Source organism: Bufo bufo, chromosome 1, assembly GCF_905171765.1.
Source record: "Bufo bufo chromosome 1, aBufBuf1.1, whole genome shotgun sequence".
In the NCBI taxonomy this organism is placed as follows: Eukaryota; Metazoa; Chordata; class Amphibia; order Anura; family Bufonidae; genus Bufo; species Bufo bufo.
In genome coordinates, this window is record NC_053389.1 from 132,822,389 (window position 1) to 132,849,052 (window position 26,664).

Below are 26,664 nucleotides of genomic sequence, written 5' to 3' on the forward strand. Positions count from 1 at the left end.
TTTCTGCCGTTTTTTGTTTTTGTTTTCTCTTTCATTAGGCTACAGTATGTTCACATCTGTGTTGACTTTTCTGGAACACCTTTTGTAGTGTTCAATACATTTTTATTGAAATATAGGTTTTCATACTGAGCAGTTTACAATATATAGTTTGAATAACAGCATAAAACATGGGTGGGGTGTCCAATAACACATCCAATACAATAAATGTCCATCTACCATATTTTCCGGCATAAAGGATGAACCCCAACTTTTCCAGTTAAAATATAGGGTTTGGTCTATACTCGCCGTATAAGACTACCCCTCCAACACTATTTACTTTGGCATCAACATCTGCAGGTAATTGTTGCACAATTCTCGTCTTTTGCCTCAGTACTATATTATGCCTTTCCAAGAATCTAGTACACCAGGATACAGGGGCCTTAAATCTGTTGCAGTGATCTGGGTTAGATTTGGCCCACTGAAGTGCAAACAAAAGTTTTTTATCTCGTGTCACTACATAACAGTTTTGGCAATGCTCATTCACCATGTCTGCTGCATGTTTTACGAGTTCTGGCCAATGTGGGGTGCCTCTTCTTAATGCACACTTACCCCTTGGCATACTCTTTAATGCTTTTTAATTTGCTTTCCAGTCCTGAACCATCTTTTCTGTTATTCCATATTGTTTGCAGCAGCGCAGTTATTATGTTCCATGGCAAAGTTTACAACTTTAAGTTTGAAACTGCCTTTATATTTATTTATTCTTGCTGGTAGAGCCATGATGGGGTCTTGACTGTTAGCCATTTGTATACTGTACTGTATGTACTAGTGCTGTACTGTATGTACAGATACTAGTGCTGTACTGTATGTACAGATACTAGTGCTGTACTGTATGTACAGATACTAGTGCTGTACTGTATGTACAGATACTAGTGCTGTACTGTATGTACCGGTACAGATACTGGTGCTGTACTGTATGTACCGGTACAGATACTAGTGCTGTACTGTATGTACCGGTACAGATACTAGTGCTGTACTGTATGTACAGATACTAGTGCTGTACTGTATGTACAGATACTAGTGCTGTACTGTATGTACCGGTACAGATACTAGTGCTGTACTGTATGTACCGGTACAGATACTGGTGCTGTACTGTATGTACCGGTACAGATACTGGTGCTGTACTGTATGTACCGGTACAGATACTGGTGCTGTACTGTATGTACCGGTACAGATACTGGTGCTGTACTGTATGTACCGGTACAGATACTGGTGCTGTACTGTATGTACCGGTACAGATACTGGTGCTGTACTGTATGTACCGGTACAGATACTGGTGCTGTACTGTATTCACCACCACATGTATCTGCTCCCCAGATAGACTCTGTTTTTTCACCACAGATAAGATGCACACCAAACTTTATTAGAGATCCGCTGTTCCAACATTAGAATTGGCTGAAGTGCAGATGCTCCTGCTTCCCCTTGCCTTCCTTCATGTATACAACAACCAGCCAATCACGGCAAGTGATGTACTGGTATTTTCTCTGCACACTGCATACAAAGCCTGCTTGGATTGGGTGGGTCAGCTCTCCCTGTCTCCCCAGCCCTCCCTGTCTTCAAGACGATCTGAGCGGTAGTACGCAATGTGATACTGCCGGCATGAGAAAACCACTGAGAGCAGGGAGAAGGGGCTGCTTCATGAGCGGCTGGCCGGGATGCAGCGCTCAGTGGCTCAGCTAGCCTCCAGTCCGGCTAGGAAGCAAGTTTCAGAACGCCGTATACCGGCATATAAGACGACCCCCGACTTGTGAGAAGATTTTCATGTGTGAATAAGTAGTCTTATAAGCAGGAAAATACAGTAGTTATAAGCCCACTCGGGGCAGAAAAGCGACACAACAGATATGTGAGCACATTAATTGTAAGAAGACTTGCAGGTATAATGAAGTAACTTGGGGTAGGAGTAGATTACCACATGCATGCAGGTAAAGGAGATGCAAATTTGGAAAGCCATATGGCCCACTGCTTATGGGCACACAATGGGGCGTTAGCAGTGGGAGCGAAAACTAACTCACAGTGCATGTGTTGGTTAACTGATTGAATCATCTCAGCTAGTGGTGGCGTGTGATGCAGTTTCCATTGTCGAGAGATAATGTTGCGAGCTGCGCTCAAGATGTGCGCAACTACCCACCTTGCTCTATATGCTATCTTTTCCAGGTCTATCCCTAAAAAGGAGAGCGCAGGTGTAAGGGTAAGATTTACCTGCAAGATTTCTTTAATAATAGCCTCCATTTAAGACCAGTATGTGCGAACTGATGGACAGGACCACAACATATGTAACTGGGACTCAATATTACCACACCCTCTCCACCACAGAGGGGAATAGTTAGGGATCATGTGCGCTAATCTGTTAGGGGTTAAATACCACCTTAACTGAATTCTTCTGCCTTGGTTTATACATTTGGAGCTCTTAAAAGACCAATACATTGCAGCTCTCCATTGGTTAACAGTGAACGCTTCATTCAATTCCTGTTCCCATCTCAGCATAAATGGTTGTTTGATTTCAATAGTGCACGGCAAGATACTGGCATATATGGTAGATAGCTTAGGATGCACAGTCATAGGAGTGCTAAAATAAGACTGGCAGATATTAGAATGGAGCTGGGTGAGAGTGCCCAGCAGATGGCGCACTGACTATTTGGGAGGAGGTATTTGGCATGTAGAAATGAGAAATCCACAAGAATTGAATCAGTGTATAAACAGCCTAGAGAATAGATTCCCCTTGAGGGTCACATTGACAGGTTCATATTGGGGATATGATATTCCAGTGCTTCCAAGGGGGTCTTTTCCCATGGAACCTTAAAGAGGTTAATGGACTCGGTGAGATGGACCCAGATAAATAAGGTGGCTTGCATGGTGGGTAAGGGTACAGTATGGTGAAACCTTTTCAGACTATAGGCTGCTAGCAGGGCTGGTAAAGATCTGTTCCTAACATACGATTCCTCTATCTGGATCCATTTCTGTGGAGCATTAGGAGACCACCATTCCAGCGCTTGCTCTGCTAAGTTAGCTAGGTAGTATTTGTATAAATAGGGGACACCTAGACCTCCGGATCTTATCGGGGGATGTAATGCAGACCTTGGTCGTTCTTGGGCGTTTGTTATGCCATATGAAATTTAAGAGATCTCGTTGGAGCTGAGTTATCAGTTTTCTTGGTAATTGTAGGGGAAGACACCTAAAATAGTAAAGGACTTTTGGGAGGGATAGTATTTTAGCAGCATTAATACGGGCAACCCATGATAAATGAACCTGTGACATTTGAGCGTAATTTCAGCTCCGCCCTTAAAGCGCTGAGGTTAATAGAGATAATTTTATCTATATTACGAGCAAGTTCCACACACAGATATGTGAAAGAACTTTCCTCCCACTGAAAGGGTTATAGTCATTGTAATTTCACTTTAATGATATCTGGGATATGAAAGTCAAGAACTTTAGTTTTAGTCTCATTTAACTTATAGTAGGAGCAGTGCGAGAATTGATCCAAGGGAGGAAGCTTTCAGGGTTTGTCAGAGTCAATATCACATCATCGGCGTAAAGACCGATCACATGAGATGCGTCCCCCACTCTAATTCCCTCAATCTGAGAACAGGACCTAACTTTAGTTGCTAATGGTTCCATAATTAATGAGAATAATAATGGTGACAACGGGCACCCTTGACGGGTTCCATTCGTGATTTGGAAGGGGACTGACAAATATCCTGAGGCTGATACTTGAGCGGACGGTTTAGTATATAATCCCATTATAGCCATGAGTATGTGTCCATCAAATCCAAATCTTTGGAGTACCTGATCCAGGAACCTCCAATGCACCCTGTCAAAAGCTTTTTCAGCATCAAGAGAGATGAACATTGTGGAGTTTGTGGATTTCCTGGCTAGATGTATAAGATTAAGCATACATCTGGTACCGTCTCTACATTGTCTATCGGGGACAAATCCTACTTGGTCTGGGTCCACCAAGGAGGGTAAAAACTTGTTGATACGGGAGGCCAATATTTTCGAATATAATTTTAAGTCTGCATTAAGCAGAGATATGGGGCGCAGGTTAGCAGGAGTATTTGGGGGCTTACCTGGTTTTGGGAGCATTATCCCAGTAGCAAAAAGCATCTCTGTGGGGATCAAACCTGTAGTGAAGAAACCATTATAAAGGGTGGACAAGTAAGGAGTCAGTTGGGCCTGAAAGGTTTTGTAGTAATTGACGATGCTTTGCCTGACGGAGTGGCTTTGATGGCATAAGATATGTCTTCTGCAGAGATCGGTCTGTTGAATAATGCTAGTTGAGCATTCGTAAGGGCGGGGAGGTTAAGTGAGTTTAAGAAAGAATCTATGCCTTTCTTATCAGGTTGAGGAGTCGTCTTTAAGGTTGTATAATCTGGAATAATATGAGGCTAGTGTGTTTATCTCTTGTGGGTGCGTAATTGTGGAGCCATCAAAGTGCAGTTTCTCTATTCTAGAGTTTAAAGCTCTTTTCTTAAGCCTATTCGCTAGCAAAGAGCCTGCATGATCCCCCATATGATAGAAGGAGGAGCGTAGTCTGCACAGTGCTCTTTCATGTTTATATAAGAGAAGAGATCTGAGATGAAGTCGGTCAATTTTAAGTTCTTTCAGGTGGGAGGGATTATCTTTATAACGCTTATCTGCTATTTCCAGCCTCCTTCAACTGTTGGTCTCTAAGTTTTTTGAGACGCGCAGCAGATTGTAAAAATATTCCTCTCATGTATGCCTTGTGGGTTAGCCACCGGGTGGACGAGGATATCTCTGGAGAGTCATTGAGGCTACAAAAGTCCTGTAAGTGGGTGCAGTATTCTTCTATTCTTTTGTCACATTTGAATAAGTATGGATTTCATCTCCATTGTGGGGGTGAGTGGTTGGGGAGGCCGGAATCTACCACTCTAGGGAAATGGGAGCATGGTCGGACCACTTAGCAAACCCAATATCCGTCTTAACCGTTTTATGCAGAAGGTCTCTGGAGATCAGAAAGTAGTCAATGCGAGACTGCGTACAATGGGAGGAAGAGAGATGTGTGTAATCACGCTCGCCTCCGTGCTGATATCTCCAAATATCATGCAGGTAGGTAAGCTTGAGAGAGTTTTTTAAATCTTCACGTCTGGTGCAAGCATGTGTCCATCTCTGCGTCTACCGGGATGTTAAAATCCCCTCCCATTATCACAGCTCCTGACGCCACCTTTTGCGTTTTCCTGTAAAGCTTATTAAAGAACGCCTTTTGCCTTACCTTAGGTGCATACACAGATACTAATGTATATTGTGCGCCCTCTAGTGTACAAATCAGAATAACATAACAACCAGCAGAGTCTGTTACACATTGGTGAAGGGTAAATGCAACCGAGGCCCTGATGCAAATAAGTGTACCCACCCTTCTTTTTCTTAATTGCTGGTGAGTAAAAACTATGTGGAAAAAGATGGTGAGTGCACCTGTGTTGATCTGATTCCAATAAATGGGATTCCTGTATAAATGCTAAATCACATTTAGATTGAATCAGATCTAACCACATTTGAGAGCGCCTAAATGGAGAATTTAGCCCTCTTACATTATTACAGTAAAACTTTAGTCCTGCCATGGAAAAATATACAGAGCAAGAAACACTATCACATTAGACAATCTCTGAAGTTTCACTGATCTAAAACACATGACATTTACCATATCTAGTAGCATAAGTGGTATGGACACCGGAAAGGGGTAACAACCAATGGCGACAAAAATATCACGCAGAACAAATAGTGACACACATAAACTCTTCATTAAACTACAATGATCTGAGATCAGAGCAATGCAAAAATAATAGGACGTCTGCTTAGAGGGGACGGTATCTCCTCTGTACCAGAAAAAGCAGTCCAGTAGGGGTGAAAAGAACTGATGTTAAATTCTTACGTGCTCCATCTGCCCTCCATCCATAAGGATATACAGGGAGTGCAGAATTATTAGGCAAGTTGTATTTTTGAGGATTAATTTTATTATTGAACAACAACCATGTTCTCAATGAACCCAAAAAACTCATTAATATCAAAGCTGAATATTTTTGGAAGTAGTTTTTAGTTTGTTTTTAGTTTTAGCTATTTTAGGGGGATATCTGTGTGTGCAGGTGACTATTACTGTGCATAATTATTAGGCAACTTAACAAAAAACAAATATATACCCATTTCAATTATTTATTTTTACCAGTGAAACCAATATAACATCTCAACATTCACAAATATACATTTCTGACATTCAAAAACAAAACAAAAACAAATCAGTGACCAATATAGCCACCTTTCTTTGCAAGGACACTCAAAAGCCTGCCATCCATGGAATCTGTCAGTGTTTTGATCTGTTCACCATCAACATTGCGTGCAGCAGCAACCACAGCCTCCCAGACACTGTTCAGAGAGGTGTACTGTTTTCCCTCCTTGTAAATCTCACATTTGATGATGGACCACAGGTTCTCAATGGGGTTCAGATCAGGTGAACAAGGAGGCCATGTCATTAGATTTTCTTCTTTTATACCCTTTCTTGCCAGCCACGCTGTGGAGTACTTGGACGCGTGTGATGGTGCATTGTCCTGCATGAAAATCATGTTTTTCTTGAAGGATGCAGACTTCTTCCTGTACCACTGCTTGAAGAAGGTGTCTTCCAGAAACTGGCAGTAGGACTGGGAGTTGAGCTTGACTCCATCCTCAACCCGAAAAGGCCCCACAAGCTCATCTTTGATGATACCAGCCCAAACCAGTACTCCACCTCCACCTTGCTGGCGTCTGAGTCGGACTGGAGCTCTCTGCCCTTTACCAATCCAGCCACGGGCCCATCCATCTGGCCCATCAAGACTCACTCTCATTTCATCAGTCCATAAAACCTTAGAAAAATCAGTCTTGAGATATTTCTTGGCCCAGTCTTGACGTTTCAGCTTGTGTGTCTTCTTCAGTGGTGGTCGTCTTTCAGCCTTTCTTACCTTGGCCATGTCTCTGAGTATTGCACACCTTGTGCTTTTGGGCACTCCAGTGATGTTGCAGCTCTGAAATATGGCCAAACTGGTGGCAAATGGCATCTTGGCAGCTGCACGCTTGACTTTTCTCAGTTCATGGGCAGTTATTTTGCGCCTTGGTTTTTCCACACGCTTCTTGCGACCCTGTTGACTATTTTGAATGAAACGCTTGATTGTTCGATGATCACGCTTCAGAAGCTTTGCAATTTTAAGAGTGCTGCATCCCTCTGCAAGATATCTCACTATTTTTGACTTTTCTGAGCCTGTCAAGTCCTTCTTTTGACCCATTTTGCCAAAGGAAAGGAAGTTGCCTAATAATTATGCACACCAAATATAGGGTGTTGATGTCATTAGACCACACCCCTTCTCATTACAGAGATGCACATCACCTAATATGCTTAATTGGTAGTAGGCTTTCGAGCCTATACAGCTTGGAGTAAGAAAACATGCATAAAGAGGATGATGTGGTCAAAATACTCATTTGCCTAATAATTCTGCACGCAGTGTAGAAGAGAGGGAGTCCGAGTGGTCACACAGTTTCCCAATCTGGGGCAATTCTGTTGGGTTTGTTCCCATCTTCTTTTCCAGCACGCGGAATTAATCCCCATTTGTGTAGGAGAAGTGCCGCTTCTTGTGGAGAGGTGCATGTTATTTGCTGGCCGTTCGCAGAGATCAATTTAACAGGGAATCCCCAACAGTAGCGATTTTTTGAGACTCTTAGTGATTTGCGCATATTCTCTCCTTTTAGCCAGTGTATCTGCAGAGAGATCTGGGAACACCAAGATATCCTTAAAGGAGGCTGATGGGGTTGGGTTCTGCCTTAGGACCCTCAAGAACATCTCTTTAATATGGTAGAAATGAATTTGCGCTACCATGTCGCGCGGTAAAGAGGGATCTAGACCCTTGGGTTTGGGTATACGATGTATCCGGTCAATTACGATATTCTGTTCAGAGAGTGCAGAGATGGCCTCTTTCATTAAGCCTTTCAATAGTGATTCAAGCGCTCCCGGCTGGACTGATTCCATAATTCCCCTTAGCCTCACATTATTGCGCCTAATGTTATTTTTGATAGCCACCACCTCCTCTTCAAGCGCTTCATGGGCATCTATTAGCGTGTTGTGAGACACATGGAACTCTGCCATCTTGCCCTCCACGTGGGAGTTTCGCTCCCCCAGGCCCTGGATTTCGCGCCTTATGTCCTTCATCATGCAGGAGAGGTCCGCTTTAAGAGAGGACCTGAGCGAATCCAACATTGCACGCATGGTACCTTCAGTGAGCGGGAGAGCTGCTGAGCCTGCAGGCAGATAGAGTTCCTGGCAACTCTACGGGTGAGGCCGGGGAAGCCGTTGTTTGCCGCGCCGAGGCGGGAGATCCTGAGGTGCCTGGGCTGTTCGGGGATGATATCGCAAAGAACTCTGTAAGTTTCTTTGGCGCCTCCCTCTTTCTTAGTTTGCCCATCCCGGGAGTCCAGGGGAAGTCACTCGGGGTAAGAAAGTCTCGCTCAAATGGTCTATGTGAGCCGCTTTGGACAGATGCAAGCGGAGCTAATGGATTATGTGGCCGCCGCCATCAACGCGCAGGCCACGCCCCCCTGGAACACCTTTTGTATCTGTCCATCATACATTGCCTTCAGTGTTTTTTGTTTTATTTTCAAAGAAAATCTTTTTTCATCATTTTTTATTTTTTTTGTGGAAAAAAAAAGTACACACAGGTAGTCTTCTCCTGTCAAAATAACTGAAACTCTGAAAGTAGACGTAACTGTCAAACTGCGCAGAACTGATGTTCAGAATAACTCATTCAAACAAATGGCGATTAAAAGGGAGCCATTTTATTTTGTTTTACTGTTCCTCTAATGGAAAAGAAAAATCAATGCAAATGTGAATAATAGTTTCTCTTTTCTGCTCGTTTTTTCTTATTTTTTTTTTTTTTTACTAATTTACTGAATTTACTAATGACATTGTCCTGTTTTTTATCCTTTCCCCTTCCAGGTCCTTCCAAAGTTATCCTCTTCCATAATTCATGAGGTTGATAGTATTTTGGGCAACAAGCCATATAGCAAAAAAGACTATCGGTCCTAATTTGGGATGGCTGAGTACCAGACTGTCACAGCTCCGCTTTGGTTCTTCGACTTGCCTGCTTTAAGCTTTACCGAATCCAAGTGGAGCGTGGTCGCACCCAAGAAAATAACATTTTCCGGATAGCGCCAGGAAACTGTTCAAAAGTATTAATGTGAGAAACCATATGCTTAATGTAAACAAATCTACGCTAACTTCTTCAGCCGCACAATGACGTAGTCACAGGATGAGCGCTGCTTGTGGTAATGGAAAAAAAAAATATCAATATCACCTCTTCTGTTCAGTGTGTCCATCTTTGTGATCTCAGGCTTCGTTTCAGTATTTCCTCAGCCGTTGGTAATGGTGCTGCAGCACGTTACTCTGGTTTTCTATGTTGCGTAAATAATCACACCCTGATTCTTCTGGAACTGGATTTTTATTTTAGAAGTTCTCAATTTCTGCTTTACAATTGAATCCTATACCTCATTTAGGGATTATAAAATAGTGATTTTTTTATTTTGTTCCATTACAGTACTTTTTTCTTTTTTTATAGTTCTTTTATTCAGTTTTATTTTAATTTTACTTTTTTTTTTGTTGCACCAGTGACCTCTCAAACAAGTCTTGGGTGTACGTTACTTTTCTAGGTTGATGGAATTATTATGGTGTATTTTTTTATTTCATTGCATCTCCGTAAGGAATAATCAGTTCAAATATCTAGCAGATTATTACTGTTGCAACAGATATGAAGTGTATCATGGCAAGTTGGGGCTTCACAGCTATTTCATACGCTCCGCTGTTGTGCCAGTAGTTGTGCATTAATTTGCAGTAGGTCAACAACTAAACACTGAAGTGACACCAAATTATGCAAAAGTGGCACTGCAAAGTAATTGAGTCATGTGACCCTGCATTGCTATCGAAATCAATGGTAAATGTTACCTAATGTTTATCATTGAGTTCTGTCACAGAGTGATTGTGTGGGGCACATCGCAGTGTAGACTCAACCTTAGAAGAAGCTGCCAGTATTGATTTCGGAGCCTTTGACATATCCTGTTGCTGTAATCTGCTGATTTCTAATATAGACTCCTATCTATTCTTGCATATCTACATCCATCTGCATATACACTTAAGATTTCCCCCCGGGACTACCAAGAGACACTTGCACTAGATTTGGAAATGACAAGTAGGCTTCAAGTTTCAGTCTCAATTGCAGAGGAAGCCGCCATATTCTAGACTGGTCCCTTCACATGGAAACACTGAGCTCTCAAGAAAAGAAAAGTTGGCCTTGTCCATTGCAGCCAATCACAATACTGCTTTAAAAGGGTTTCTGGGAATAAAATATTAATGACCTATTCTCGGGTCCTTCCCGCGTTGGGGGTTCTGCATGTGACACTCCACTGATCAGCTGTTGGATCCCCACCAATCAGATATTGATGACCTGTGTTTAAGTATCTGGAGGCCCTTTCTTTTTTTCCTCAACAAGGTTAAGGAATGAAAGCTGAGCTTTAATTGGTTGCTGTGGCCAACAAGGCCAGTTTTTATGTTAAATTATTTTTATAAATGAGGCCAACATTTTAGCATCATTTGAAAGGCCGATGCGTTATACTCCATTTCCCATGCCCATGACCATTACAGGGTAATGTATATCTGGAAGATAATTTCCCTTCAGATATCAGTTGAGGGATCAATGATTCGTATAGATGGCAATCTGCTGATCACTGTGTTTAGAGAAAGGATAGTATAGGTTTGGTAAAACATGACTTCTTTCTTTGAGAAGCACTGTTGCACCTGTCCAGGGGTTAGGTCTAGTATTGCCTCTCGGCTTTACTGAAGTAAATGGGTCTGAGCTGCAGTACACCTAACCGGTGGACAGGAGTGGTGTTGTTTTTGAAGAAGCTGCCATATTTTCTAATTATGTACAGTGCTAATATTTTACTTTTAACAATGATTTGTAGTGGTGAGGGCAGGGCACATACAGCTAGTAGTGATGTGTAAAAAGCGTTCACAGTCACGGAATATGGTGCTCTAGAAAGTTGTGGTATAATGTCTCCAGTTGTATTTTCTAGGTTTAGGAGAATATCTCAGTTTTAGGTTCTTTTCTGAGAAAATATCCAGAATGCACAATTGTAACTAAAAGCACTAAGAACGATTGACTTGAACTTGTTTTATTTTTTCACTTCTTTATTTCTTGCCCTTCATTTTATTATTTTACCTGATTGCTCTCCTCCTTATTACACCTTTGCTTACAATGAGGTTTTCTATACTTTATATTTAAAGGAGGTTTATATTAACAAATGGGATATGAACTCCTGATTGAAAAGAAAGTCATAGGTTTCATCTTTAGTGAAGCCTTATGTATTTTCAAAAATGGCTCATCAGACGTCTCCAAGTCTTGTTGAGGAACTCTTCAGCTTTTCTTGAAGGGCTTGTGCTACGTTTAAAGAATCAGCCAAGGCAACTCAAGGCCAGATGTATTAACGATAATCCCTGGTTTCACCAAAATAACGCATCTAATACTTCCCTCTTCATCAGTGAGAACTGGTGGTCATCTTCCACCGTAGAGTGTAGGAAAAACAGACTGCCTTCGTAAGAGTTGCATTGGGATTTAAGATGTCACCTCTATTGCCAGGCAATCAAAATCAGTCCACTGCTGTCTAGGAAGGTCTCAGACCTTGCAAAAGTATTAGTTATTAATTTGAACAATTTTTGTAGTTCATAAGATGTACCAAAATCAGAGAGAGATGCTAGATCAAGTGATTGTATTATTAAAGGTTTTCCAGTCTCCTGATCCTCAGGATATCTGCTAGACAACCTGCACCCCCACAGATTAACTGTTTCCTGCAGCCTTCAGAGCTGGAACTAATACTTTGAATGGAAAACGAAGCACAGTTCACTTCTACTGCAGCCCAGCTTCAATTGAAGTACATAGTAGTTGAGCTGCAGTAACCCGGCACAACCTCTACACGTTCAACTGAGCTGTTCCATTCAGTGTCTGCAGAAAGCAGCTGATTGGTGGGGGTGCTGGTTATCTGGCCCCTGATGAGCACATATTGATGACCTATCCTGGGGACAGGCCATCAATATCAGGAGCCTATTAAACCCATTTTAACCCACTCGCGTTCCTATCTCGGTAAACAGTTGATCTCACTTTTGCAACAGGGTGTAAATGTATTACATGGCAGTCATTTAAATGAATCTGTTCTGGTTCATAGAGGGGGTCTAAAGCAGGGAACCTCCCCTCTATGATGTCCATATGCCATAACTGCCACATGGACACAGATTGTCTTCATAAATCAACCCCTTTAGTTTATTTCTGTTGCCTACATTTCATATTTTTGTTTTGTTATGCCTGGAATATTATTGTAATGATAAAAATCGGCCTGGTGCATGAAACAGAAGCAGTAAAATGAAAATTAACCATTCAGAGAATAGTATAAATGCAGAACATACCTATGTTAAAAAAAAAAATAGTAAAAATGTAGTATTTATAAATCCATTTGAAGAGTAAATAATTGAAGTTTTTGTTTCTATTGCTTTTTTTTGGCATAGTTCTGTCTAGAGTTGGGATCAGCAGCCTTCAGCACTCCAGCTGTGCTTAAACTATGACTCCCAGCATGCACACTTCTTGGCTGTTCTCAGAACTCCTATAGAAATGAGTGAAGCATGCTGCCATTCATAGTTTCGGAAGGTTGCTGACCCCTGATCTAGAGCATTGACATTTTATTTTGTGCACATTTGGACTAAAGTTGTAGGGAAAAATCCATTTGGTTTGGGTTTACCTTTTGAAGAAGTAACTGGAAAAAGTGTCGCTTTGACAGTGCCTTTATGAGGCATCTGTAATATTCTTAAGAAACCCGATTGTCTAGTATCCACATTAAAATGGGAGGACAAAAATAGTTTGCATTCATATACTAATTATTGATTTTTAAAAGATTAGATTTTTTTTAGTGGTTGATACTTTTTAATGGCTAACTGAAAAGATGATGGCAAAATTGCAAGCTTACGAGGCTATTCAGGTCTCTTCCTCAGGCATATTGCCTGAGGAAGAGACCTGAGTAGTCTTGAAAGCTTGCAGTTTTGCCATCATCTTTTCAGTTAGCCATTAAGAAGTGTCAACCACTAAAAAAAATCTCATTTTTTTACTGGCTAACACGGTACAAAGATATTTTTTACTTATAACACATTTTAACTAGTGAAGAATTTATTTTGATAATTAGTTCCTGTTATGGAGATCGACGTAATGTTTTTTAGCCAGATTGCTAGCTGTCCAGAAGCAGCTGCTTAGAACATATGGAAAGTGGACATTATTCTAATTAAAATGTAATTAGTGTGCTAGTTTTTTATGGTCCACATTCCTGTGATGTAAATATAATACAAGTAAATGACATCTTTCACATTAATGGAGCAGTCTGAATTTTGTGGTTGTAGTTGAAACTATTGGAAAGTGGGCCATATCTTGATTATATGAAAAGAAACATATCCAAAAAGTGATATTTTCTTTTATTATATTTTTTTACCCAAGTAGAAATGGACTCGGTTTTCTTAAAAAAAATCTGAAATGCTCCATTAAATGAAAGGAGTATATCAGTTATCAGACAGGATACATATCTCCCCAGGGGTGGGTGTATTTTAAGAGTTGCTAAGGAGACTGGAAATTATACCCTTGGCTCATAAAACACAAACAGTATATGGTTTGCCAGCTGCTGTGGAACTGCACAGAATAGGCATGGTGGGAACCATAGTCCTTCAGATTGGCTGGTAAAGCATAAAAAACCTACACGTCTTACAAAGTAGAGTGCGTAGTTTATATAATGGGAGGGGGAGGGGCTTATCCAAAAATATTAATAAAATTTTATTTAGTATGTACAACTAATATTTTTTTTTATCTGTTTGATCTTACTGTAAAGTCAGTAAAATTATCAGCTCTATTTTATTTAGATTTTTCTTTTACAATTTTTTTTTTTTGTTATTATTATTATGATACCGATCCATTAAATGGGTGATTCACTGTGCTGGGACCTGTTGTACTTTTCGTTATGAGGTGCAATGAAATAATGAAAGTTTTAAGAAATGTAAAGCTTCGCTTAATTTTGCTTAGCCTCCTATGAAGTGCTCTTTACCTATTGAAATGCTTCAGTAGCTTTCATTTTGAACTGTTTTATATTAACCATTTGTGTAATGTGTACAGCGAATACCGAGGAGTTAATGGGACACTGTTTGAAGCAATCAAGTGACGGAGACTAATAGCCATTGATAAGTATTAATTGACTACACTGGTGGTTGACATGGCAGCGCGGGCCCATCTGCTGCTATGCTAAGGATGCATGTCTCTATGTGTACTGAGTGGATGAAAGCCGCTGAATGTAAACTATAGTCACTTGTCAATATCTTCATTTCCATTCGTACACTGAGCCTCATATATCAAAACTGCCTTGTTGTCCCTAGCAGCCAATCACAGAGCAGCTTTCATTTTTCCAGAGCAGTGTAAGAAATGAAAGCTGAGCTCTAAGTGGTCATTAGGGCATCAAGGCCGCTTTTTCAGCCAGACAGTTTTGATAGAAGAAGCCCTGTGGGGGTTTTCGTTGCTTTTTTTTATTTTTTATGTACTTGCATATTTGATGTCTGCTTGGTGTTGAGGTTGGCACTCATCTTTAATCACCACTAATGGTAAATCTGTTGCCAAACTTGGAGTTGGTTGGGGTTTGCCATTAGTATTGTTTTTTGTTCGACTTCTGTCTACATCAGGACAACCATTCTTTAGCTAGACCTAACTTGACTGTGACCCATTTTAAAATATCTCGTTTACATACACAAAATGACTCCATTTTGCCAGTACAGAGATTCTGAAACCCTTCTCTTAAGAGGTGGTTAAAAAAAAAATTTGTAGAAAGTTCTAGATTAAATTATATTAAGTGCTATGTAGTTGATGTTGTCTTTTAGCCATTCAGAATATTATAATACGGCTCCATAAAACCTTTGACACCTTAAAATTGCGAGCCACTGCCACCCTAATGTTTCAGTAGTATAATTTTGGAAGTCATCAGCTGTGTGGCTTTCACCAGGTGCTTGTCTTGTTCTGAGAACCCTAATGTTTCCCAGTGGGGTGAAGAATTTAGGTTGTGGCAGTTACAAAAATACCAACCATGTTGGAATTTTTGCAGTTGTCACATAACTTCTGTACCCACCCGCAAAAATTAAAACAAAATTTAATATTGTCAATTCTGACTAAATTTTAGCATTTGGATAAAAGAAAATTGTGGACATATCAATATCCTAAAGTTAGATTTTTTAATTTGTTTTGAAATTTTTAGTCATTCATTAAAGAGAATCTGTCACCATCATCTTGGACTATTATGTGCAATACTACATAAGTAGGATCACTGTGACATCAGTCTAGATCACAATTTTTATTTTGAGCATGCGTTGTGCTTATTTTGCATCCGTTTAGTTTTGTATGAGAGCTGTTATTTTTGACAGGGAAAAAGTACTTCATGGAGGCACGGTAAAGGACCAATTTTTTTATAATTTTAATTTCATTTTCTGATGGATCAGAAGAATGGAAAACTAAATGGCGATGTGAACCCAGCCTAAGCCATGCTAAAATAACAGCTTTGAGTGCTTACAGTGGAGGGAACAGAGGGCAGTAGAAGAAAAAAAAAGAAGTTAACTGGACTCCTGATCTGCAGTACTGCTTATGTAATACTCCAGATAATAGTCCAAGATCGTGCTGACAGATTCGCTTTAAGAAAATTTTGACATTTGGTACCAATTGTGCAGTAAATTATTAAGTAAAAAAATTCTAAATAAAAAAGGATTTTATAATCTTCAACTTATTTTTACCTTTATATTTTTACACAACCAAAAAATAATAAATCTAGAGAGAAGGCTGATAATCTCTGACCTGACCTTGTGGAGTTTGAGTTCATACATATAAGTGCTTGGGATAATATGCTATTTTTCTGTTTTGGGGATAGACAACTGCTTTTAACTTTTTTACTCTATTCTGTAAATGTTTACCGTATGTTTAGTACAAAATTTCAGTTTTGGAGCCTTAGCAAGATATCGGAGTACAACATGGCTATATAATGCAACAACATTTTTTTGTGCACCCATCCGTAATGTCATTTCTAGTCTCCATGATTTCTAGATCTCAGAATGGCCGTCCCTGCCATGTACAGAAGACAAGTGCACTTTTATCATGCTTTAACATTCACATTCAGGATGGAGGATTGAATCTGCCTCATGTTTAGTCCATGAGTCAATAAGGAAATGATGTCTTTTTTTATATCTCTGTACATATATTGTTTGAGTTGAGCTGAATAACATTATGGACTGAGATTGCGGTGCGCATTTTGCTTCTGGACGCAGGTTCAGAGATTAACAGCTAATGTATTAATGGAATGATAGCAAAAATAAAACAAAAAATCAGAACTTTTTCATTTGTGCCGTCTTTTCTTTTGCACAGTTGTTTGAAAGGAGGTGTTAGTCCTGGGGTCCAGTGGGAGACCAATGGTCCCACCTAAACTACTCAAACCATTGTTGCATAGAATAAATATCTCCTGTGTGTTGTTTGTCTTCTTTTTCTTTATTGTCACCTTTTATGTAAAGTGTACCTACAGTACCATATCCTTTCCAGTAGATGTATATTGATGTAATGCATAGAAATCGGGAAGATTTACCAGTCCAATAACTGGAGTAAATTTACTCTGTCTACAGATCCGCCAAACTTATCACATGTTGGATGATACATTTAATGATGGTCTTTTGGCTTTGTTTGACACAGAATTTTAGGGCAGAATCGGGGCACAATTTTGGGGTGAAATGTTGCAAATTAAGCCACATTCCCTTTCACATAAACCCATGCATCCAGTAAGTCATGCCCCCTTGTCAAGGTAGGTTCAGATAATTTCTCTAAACCTAGACGTGCCAACTTTTGGCACAATTTCTGCCAGAATCTAGGTTTTAACACATTGTAAAAAGTGATCGATTGTGTTTTCCTTTTTTCTTTTCCATCTTTCTTGCTTTTGAAAATGTATTTTTCTGTTTTCTGAATGGGTGCTTTCCTCCCGGTATTATGCTAGCACAGTAATCAAATCTGTTGTCTCCCCCACCTCTGCATCTCTTCCTTTCTCACAGCATGTGGTCTCAGACAAAAAATAAAGTTTTTCTGCATTCCCCTCTTCCCTGTCTTTTCTTTACTTTACACTATATAACTTTTTTTTTTTTTTTTGGGGGGGGGGGGGGGGGGGGGGGGGGGGGACTTAGAGATGTATCACCACTCCTGACATGCCTGTTTTAACAGCTACATACATTCCCCGTGTAATAACAAATTCTGGAGCATTTATTCTTATGGCTCTATGTTGTGCCATTACTTTATTATTTCTACTAGAAGTTATGAATGAATTGCTAGCAGTCTGCAGTAAGAATACAGAGGGGAGGTAACCAGTTAGGGGTGTGTACCTGCACAGACTTACTATATCCAGAACTGCAATTTTCAGAATGTGCAGGGACCCCCCCCCCCCCCCCCCAACTGGTTACATCCCCTCTGTACCCTTACTGCAAACTGCTAGCAATTCATTCATAACTTTTAATATAAGTAATAAAGGAATGGCACAACATAGAGTCATAAGAATAGATGTTCCAGAATTGTTATTACATGGGGGATGCATGAAGCTGGTGACAGGTCCTCACTATCTGCCCAATTATGTTTTATGCTAATACATCTTGAAGGAGGCAAAAATGATCACATTAAAGAGTTTTTTGGTTGGCATTGATATCCTTTAAAATAATAATTTATGAAAGTCGCTGTAATTTTGTAATGTATTTATTTAACCTTTATTGCTCCTATCTTCTGTTCTGGGCTGTGGTCACATGACCATGGCCATGCAGCTCTTACTTTTTTCCTGTGATGTTATGTCCATGGACAGTGATAGGGGAGTATCCATGTAACTAGCTGGGTAAGAGGAGCTATAAACTAGTTGGACATTGTTAGGGACCGTGCTGGGGCAGACAAATTGCATCATGGATTTGGTTGGATACAGCAACAGGAAGTACAACATAAAGGATGGCAACAAACCAGAGAAAATGGATCAAGAGAGTCCAAACTGAAAAAAGCATGGGGAACATGCTTATGAGGTGAGCATCTGTTAAAAACCATAGTAATCCCTGAAAAAAACATTAAGAACTTCTATCACAAATTATAAATCTTGAAAATTTGACCGCTTTTATCTGCATATTTGTGTCACCAAGCAGAGTTCTGCATCCCTGACAGGGGTGTCCCCAAAGCTGGGGACAACCCTCCCACCCACTTGATTGACAGGGACAGACATCTCTCCCTGCCCTACAATCTTGCATCTGTGCTGCTGCTCCAAGTAATGGCGCAAGCGCAGAGGCACTGCTTCCACTACTGGAGCAGCCGCTGTTAGTGTGCCACTACCCGGGCATGAGATTGTCAGGGCCGGGGGAGATACCGGATCTGTCAATCGGCCAATAAGTGGGGGTAGCTTCCTCATCTTCGAGGATACCCCGTCACTGGTGCAGAACCCTGCTTGATGAGATGGATCATTTCTTCATAATTGATTCTCTCATCTTTAATCTGCATTAAACAAACTTAAACTTTACTTTTTAATTAGAACATTTTGCTTGCTAAAATCCCTTCCTGGTGTCAATGGAACCACTAGTTAGTATTTATTGTTCTCAGTGTTATATCTGAAACTTTTAATTTAATCATGATGTGGTCATAACCTCAAGAGATGCAAAGTGTCACTACTTCCATAAAGCCTAGATTGGTGGAGTGATGGTTGAACTTCTGGAAGATTCTCCCATCTGTACACAGGATCTATGGAGCTCAGCCAGAATAACATTTGGATGTTTGGTCACCTCTTACCTAGGCCTTTCTTTACCGATTACTTACTTTTGTGGGGTGGCCAGCTCTAGGAAGAGTCCTGGTTGTTCCAAACTTCTTCCATTAAAGAATTACGGAGGCCACTGTTCTCTTGGGAACTTTCAGAACAGTATACTTTTTTATACCCTTCTCTAGATCTGTGCCTCTACATAATCCTGTCTCTGAGCTCCACAAATTTGTGGTAAAACCACATACAGTTTTAGCTACATAGCATAAGCCGCTATGAATGTCTGTCTGCTAAAACCTTTTATTATAATTGCTCATCATCTCTTAAGGCTCTTTTACAAAGGCCGATTCTTGTAAGCTAAAGTTGTACGAACGCTTCTTCCCGATACTTGACCTGTGTAAATGTGGTGGCAATCACCTGACAAATGAGCAAACCAGTTTAGCAGCTGATCCAATCATTTATGCACTGCAAAATATCTTTTGCTGGCAGCACAAAGCCGTTTGTAAACAAAAAAAAAAAGGAAGTGTGACCAGTGGCTCAACTCACCATGAACAATGGAATTGGTGCCCACTCCAAAGACACACCCAAAGTCCAAGAATTAAATATGTAAGATATATTGGAGGGCACTCAATATCTAGTGCTGCATGAACTACCAAAATGGCAGGGGATCAAATCTCATAAACATTTATAATATATATATATATATATATATATATATGGTACAGACCAAAAGTTTGGACACACCTTCTCATTCAAAGAGTTTTCTTTATTTTCATGACTATGAAGGCATCAAAACTATGAATTACCACATGTGGAATTATATACATAACAAACAAGTGTGAAACAACTGAAAATATGTCATATTCTAGGTTCTTCAAAGTAGCCATCTTTTGCTTTGATTACTGCTTTGCACTCTCTTGACATTCTCTTGATGAGCTTCAGGAGGTAGTCCCCTCAAATGGTCTTCCAACAGTCTTGAAGGAGTTCCCAGAGATGCTTAGCACTTGTTGGCCCTTTTGCCTTCACTCTGTGGTCCAACTCGCCCCAAACCATCTCGATTGGGTTCAGGTCCGGTAACTGTGGAGGCCAGGTCATCTGGCGCAGCACCCCATGACTCTCCTTCATGGTCAAATAGCCCTTACTTTCAAAGTTTTCCCAATTTTTCGGCTGACTGACTGACCTTCATTTCTTAAAGTAATGATGGCCACTCGTTTTTCTTTACTTAGCTGCTTTTTTCTTGCCATAATACAAATTCTAACAGTCTATTCAGTAGGACTATCAGCTGTGTATCCACCTGACTTCTCCTCAACGCAACTGATGGTCCCAACCCAATTTATAAGGCAAGAAATCCCACTTATTAAACCTGACAGGGCACACCTGTGAAGTGAAAACCATTTCAGGGGACTACCTCTTGAAGCTCATCAAGAGAATGCCAAGAGTGTGCAAAGCAGTAATCAAAGCAAAAGGTGGCTACTTTGAAGTACCTAGAATATGACATATTTTCAGTTGTTTCACACTTGTTTGTTATATATATAATTCCACATGTGTTAATTCATAGTTTTGATGCCTTCAGTGTGAATCTACAATTTTCATAGTCATGAAAATAAATTTTAACTCTTTGAATGAGAAGGTGTGTACAAACTTTTAGTCTGTACTGTATATATATATATTAAGAATCAACTGTATATCCTTAACCGCAGTGGGGGTAGCAGCCGTTTGCCTGGCTAATATTTCTGACAACCTGGTAATGATGATGAACTATCAGTCCATTAAAAGTGCAGTGGGTTAGCAGTCCATCAAAGATGCAATGGTTGCTAGATAGAGGCAATCTCAGCATATCATAATACAGCAATACATTTGATGTCATAAAGTCCGTATTCAATACAATCCTCCTGTGGTTTGTTATCAATTAATCTGTCTCCTAATTAAAGGGGTGTTAATACTATAACTTTTTCACTCTGTTTATAGTGATATTGCTTTTGTAATCTCTGTATCGGATTGTCTTTATCGATTATGGAGATATTTATACACCAATCCTTAATTGTATTACATATTCCATGGTGGCCGATATAGGCAAAAAGAATAAAATCAATCAGTATTCTCTTATTGCAATGTTCACATTCGCTATGTTACCAGTCTGAAGATCCGTGCTGTAGCTGCCGACTGGTGTGAGTGGCGTTTCACGTGATCGGGAGGCTGCAGCTTCGTGACGTCACGAGATTTGTAGGCCGGTTTGGCTGGAATTCTCCATGAAGGGTTAGCGCTTGAACATCGGTTTACCCAAAGTCCTCTGCAGTAGGTTTACGGAGTTAGAAACAAACGGATTTAAGCATTGATGGAGACCTTCATAGATACAGTTGTGTTGAAAATAATAGCAGTGTGTTTAAAAAAGTGAATAAAGCTCAAAATCCTTCTAATAGCTTTTATTTCCATACACACAAATGCATTGAGATCAAAAATAATATCAAATGTGTGTTGTTCCTCTAAAAAAAAATAGAAGAAAAGTGATTATTAGACTGTTCAAAAAAATAGCAGCGTTTGTATTCTTCTATACAAACTCAAACATTCACTATATAAACTGAAAAATGTTTGAAGATTTTGCTGTCCTTTGAATCACTTAACTAATATTTAGTTGTATTACCATTGTTTCTGAGAACTGCTGTACATCTGTGTTGCATGGAGTCAACCAACTTTCTGGCCCCTGTAAACAGGTATTCCAGCCCAGGATGATTGGACTACATTCCACAGTTCTTCTGTTTCTTGGTTTTGCTTCAGAAACTGCATTTTTGATGTCACCTCACAAGTTTTCTATTGGATTAAGATCCGGAGATTGGGCTGGCCACTCCATAAGGTCAATCTTGTTGGTCTGGAACCAAGATGTTGCACGTTTACTGGTGTGTTTTGGGGTCGTTGTCTTGTTGGAACACCCATTTCAAGGGCATTTCCTCTTCAGCATAAGGCAGCATGACCTCTTTAAGTATTCTGATGTATTCAAACTGATCCCTGGTATGTGACAAATAGGCCCAACACCGTAGTATGAGAAACATACCCATATCATGATGCCTCCGCCACCATGCTTCACTGTCTTCACAGTGTACTGTGGCTTGAATTCAGTGTTTGGGGGTCATCTGACAAACTGTCTCCGGCCACTAGACCCAAAAAGAACAATCTTACTTTAATCAGTCCACAAAATGTAGCACCATTTCTCAGTCAATGTGCTCTTTGGACTTTGCGGGGGCTTCTTGCAGATAGCTTGGCTTCACATAGGCGTCTTCTAATTCAGGTTTTGGTTGCCATTTTAAAGCATTTGCGATCATTTTAGCTGAGCAGCCTATCATTTTATGCACTTCTTTATATGTTTTCCCCTCTCCAATAAACTTTTTAATCAAGATACGCTGTTTTTCTGAACAATGTCTGGAACGACCCATTTTCCTCAGAATTTCAGACTATTATTTTGAACACAACTGTACATCATGTTGTTCCTTTCACTGCTCTCATGATGCACCAAAATTGTATCGAATATGGACTTTGACATCAAATTTGCTGTATTATGATATGCTGAGATTGCCTCTATCTAGCAACCATTGCACCTTTGATGGACTAATAGTTCATCATCATTACCAGGTTGTTAGAAATATTAGCCAGGCAAACGGCTGCTACCCCCACTGCGGTTGAGGATATACAGTTGATTCTTCTTTTTACTATACCAACCGAATGGGAGTAGAACATTATTTATATAATAATGTGACCTATAAACTGTACCACTCAATTGAAAAAAGAAACTGAAGTCTTTTAGGTGGAGGGAAGAAAACAAAAAATAAATATAACTGGGGATGTACAGTACAGACCAAAAGTTTGGACACACCTTCTCATTCAAAGAGTTTTCTTTATTTTCATGACTATGAAAATTGTAGATTCACACTGAAGGCATCAAAACTATGAATTAACACATGTGGAATTATATACATAACAAACAAGTGTGAAACAACTGAAAATATGTCATATTCTAGGTTCTTCAAAGAAGCCACCTTTTGCTTTGATTACTGCTTTGCACACTCTTGATGAGCTTCAAGAGGTAGTCCCCTGAAATGGTTTTTACTTCACAGGTGTGCCCTGTCAGGTTAAATAAGTGGGATTTCTTGCCTTATAGATGGGGTTGGGACCATCAATTGCGTTGAGGAGAAGTCAGGTGGATACACAGCTGATAGTCCTACTGAATAGACTGTTAGAATTTGTATTATGGCAAGAAAAAAGCAGCTAAGTAAAGAAAAACGAGTGGCCATCATTACTTTAAGAAATGAAGGTCAGTCAGTCAGCCGAAAAATTGGGAAAACTTTGAAAGTAAGGGCTATTTGACCATGAAGGAGAGTGATGGGGTGCTGCGCCAGATGACCTGGCCTCCACAGTCACCGGACCTGAACCCTATCGAGATGGTTTGGGGTGAGCTGGACCGCAGAGTGAAGGCAAAAGGGCCAACAAGTGCTAAGCATCTCTGGGAACGCCTTCAAGACTGTTGGAAGACCATTTCAGGGGACTACCTCTTGAAGCTCATCAAGAGAATGCCAAGAGTGTGCAAAGCAGTAATCAAAGCAAAATGTGGCTACTTTGAAGAACCTAGAATATGACATTTTCAGTTTCACACTTGTTTGTTATGTATATAATTCCACATGTGTTAATTCATAGTTTTGATGCCTTTATAGTCATGAAAATAAAGAAAACTCTTTGAATGAGAAGGTGTGTCCAAACTTTTGGTCTGTACTGTAGCTGTGTTCAGAATTAAGCAATCACATTCAAAATCATGTTAAATAGGAGTCAGCATACACCTGCCATCATTTAAAGTGCCTCTGATTAACCCCAAATAAAGTTCAGCTGCTCAAGTTGGTCTTTCCTGAAATTTTCCTAGTCACATCCCACAACAAAAGCCATGGTCCACAGAGAGCTTCCAAAGCATCAGAGGGATCTCATTGTTAAAAGGTATCAGTCAGGAGAAGGGTACAAAAGAATTTCCAAGGCATTAGATGTACCATGGAACACAGTGAAGACAGTCCTCATCAAGTGGAGAAAATATGGCACAACAGTGACATTACCAAGAACTGGACGTCCCTCCAAAATAGATGAAAAGACGAGAAGAAAACTGGTCTGGGAGGCTACCAAGAGGTCTACAACAATATTAAAGGAACTGCAGGAATATATGGCAAGTACTGGCTGTGTGGTACATGTGACAATAATCTCCCGTATTCTTCATATGTCTGGGCTATGGGAGAGAGTGGCAAGTCGAAAGCCTTTTCTTACAAAGAAAAACATCCAAGCCAGGCTACATTTTGCAAAAACACATCTGAAGTCTCCCAAAAGCATGTGGGAAAAGGTGTTATGGTCTGATGAAAGAAGCCAAGGTTGAACTTTTTGCCCATAATTCCAAAAGATATGTTTGGCACAAAAACAACACTGCACATCACCAGAAGAACACCATTCCCGCAGTGAAGCATGGTGGTGGCAGCATCATGCCAAGGGGCTGTTTTTCTTCAGCTGGAACTGGGGCCTTAGTTAAGCTAGAGGGAATTATGAACAGTTTCAAATACCAGTCAATATTGGCACAAAACCTTCAGGCTTCTGCTAGAAAGCTGAACATGAAGAGGAACTTCATCTTTCAGCATGACAACGACCCAAAGCATACATCCAAATCAACCAAGGAATGGCTTCACCAGAAGAAGATTAAAGTTTTGGAATGGCCCAACCAGAGCCCAGACCTGAATCCGATTGAAAATCTGTGGGGTGATCTGAAGAGGGCTGTGCACAGGAGATGCCCTCGCAATCTGACAGATTTGGAGTGTTTTTGCAAAGAGTAGTCAAAATGTGCCATGCTGATAGACTCATACCCAAAAAGACTGAGTGCTGTAATAAAATCAAAAGGTGCTTCAACAAAGTATTAGTTTAAGGGTGTGCACACTTATGCAACCATATTATTTAATTTTTATATTTTTTCTTCCCTCTACCTAAAAGATTTCAGTTTGTTTTTCAATTGAGTTGTACAGTTTATAGGTCACATTAAAGGTGGAAAAAGTTTTGAAATAATTTATCTTTGTCTCATTTTTTTACATCACAGAAACCTGATATTTTAACAGGGGTGTGTAGACTTTTTATATCCACTGTGTGTGTGTGTGTGTATATAAGCGCAAACAAATCTCAAAATATGAAATTCGCTCATCTCTAGCTGCCAACAAATAAATTGGGGAGGAATGATTGCATTAACGATACAGCAACGATGATTGCTACATCTAAAGGTCCTTTTACATGGACCAATGATCAGGCAGATTATCAAAGATGAGTGTTTGTATAAGTGCTTGTTCCCAATAATTGGCCTGTGTAGAAGGTGGTGACGATCATCTGATGAATGAGCAAATGGTCGTTCATTGAGTTATCCTATTGTTCTGCAGGCACCAAAAATCATTGTCCCTATGCAGCAGATCGTACGGTCCAAACAATGATCTGCTGCACAGGAGAATTTTGTCCCCATACAGTGGAGGTGATTCCTGCATGTAAAAGCAGCCCTCATCTTGACTGCACTGGCGATCACAGAAATATCGGAAACGTCCATATAAAAGGACCTTTAATGCAGCTAATGAATAGGCAATGATGTAAAAGTATTGCATTAGTGAAGGCATTAGGAGCTTCGCCACCTGATATAAACCGGGACAGGAAATCGCAACAATTGTCCCCCAATGGTGCCAACTAAGTCCTCTAGTTACTCCACCACTAGAAGTGAATTTTACCCCCTTTGTCACTACCCCTAAGACTACACTGATGTTGAAATATATGTCGATGTTCACATTTTATTAATTTAATTTGGGAATTGGGGGAGACAAGCCTAAAATTAAACAATTTGTTTTAAAACCTTTTTCATCTCTGATCTACAAAAACGTATATATTTCTAGTACATGTTGTAGTGGTTATGGTCACAGGCTGTCTCCAGAGTAACATTACCCCATGCCATCATGTCGCCGAGGCTGGTGATCAAGGCTATAAGGGTTCCCCCACTCCCTTCTACAGTGCCACAATCAATCTTAGACCTGAGCAGTTAACCCTCTCAGACCCATAACTAAGTTTCCTCCAATCCCATCAGTGTTACATCTTAGGCCAGGCCCCCTTTCCTGTGAAGCCAGACCCTCTTGTTAAAAGCCGTGCAAAATGTGTTGAAGACATTTACATGAAAGTAGTGCATGGCGTGTGTGCCAGAATTTTGCCTTTCAGCCAGTAACTGTATCCTGTCCCAACCCTGTCAATATAATATATTGTAATGGTGTGCCAACATGCCCACTTGCTAACTCATTACACAAATACAAGGAAAGCATTCTGCTGGATATCCGCTAAAGACAATGATGGCAATGATGAATGCAGTACCACTATATTAAGAGAGGGGATACCCCCAAAATAAGAAAACCAGTTCTGTAATTTTCCACCAAATGTAGTAATAAAAATCTGATCTTAATAACATAGGCAGAGATATGGATTGGCATACTATTGGACCACTCAGTGAAATCTTGCACCCTGTTGCCCTCATAGCCACCATACATAGCTTTTATTGCCATAGATTCAGATTTTTATGACTTTTATGTTTATATGCAGAACCCCATTAAAAACTTATGTTGCTATCTAGCTAAAATACCTATATATAAAATCTGACATGACACATTTATAGTAACGTCGTCCCTTCATTGACTCTAAAAAGAAAAATGGCGCTCAAGTGGGCGGAGT

General features: G+C 40.1%; 1 protein-coding gene across 5 annotated transcripts in view; it reads left to right on the forward strand.

Annotated features, from left to right (window-relative positions):
* KCNAB2 (potassium voltage-gated channel subfamily A regulatory beta subunit 2) overlaps nucleotides 1-10,037 on the forward strand; it is a 240,356-nt gene extending 230,319 nt beyond the window's left edge. For all 5 annotated transcript variants that reach the window (XM_040429484.1, XM_040429503.1, XM_040429493.1 and 2 more), the window contains one exon: nucleotides 8,999-10,037. In XM_040429484.1, the coding sequence (XP_040285418.1) occupies nucleotides 8,999-9,088 (90 nt within the window). In that variant the 3' untranslated portion in view covers nucleotides 9,089-10,037. The remainder of the gene's footprint in view (nucleotides 1-8,998) is intronic.
* Nucleotides 10,038-26,664: the final 16,627 nt, after the last annotated feature.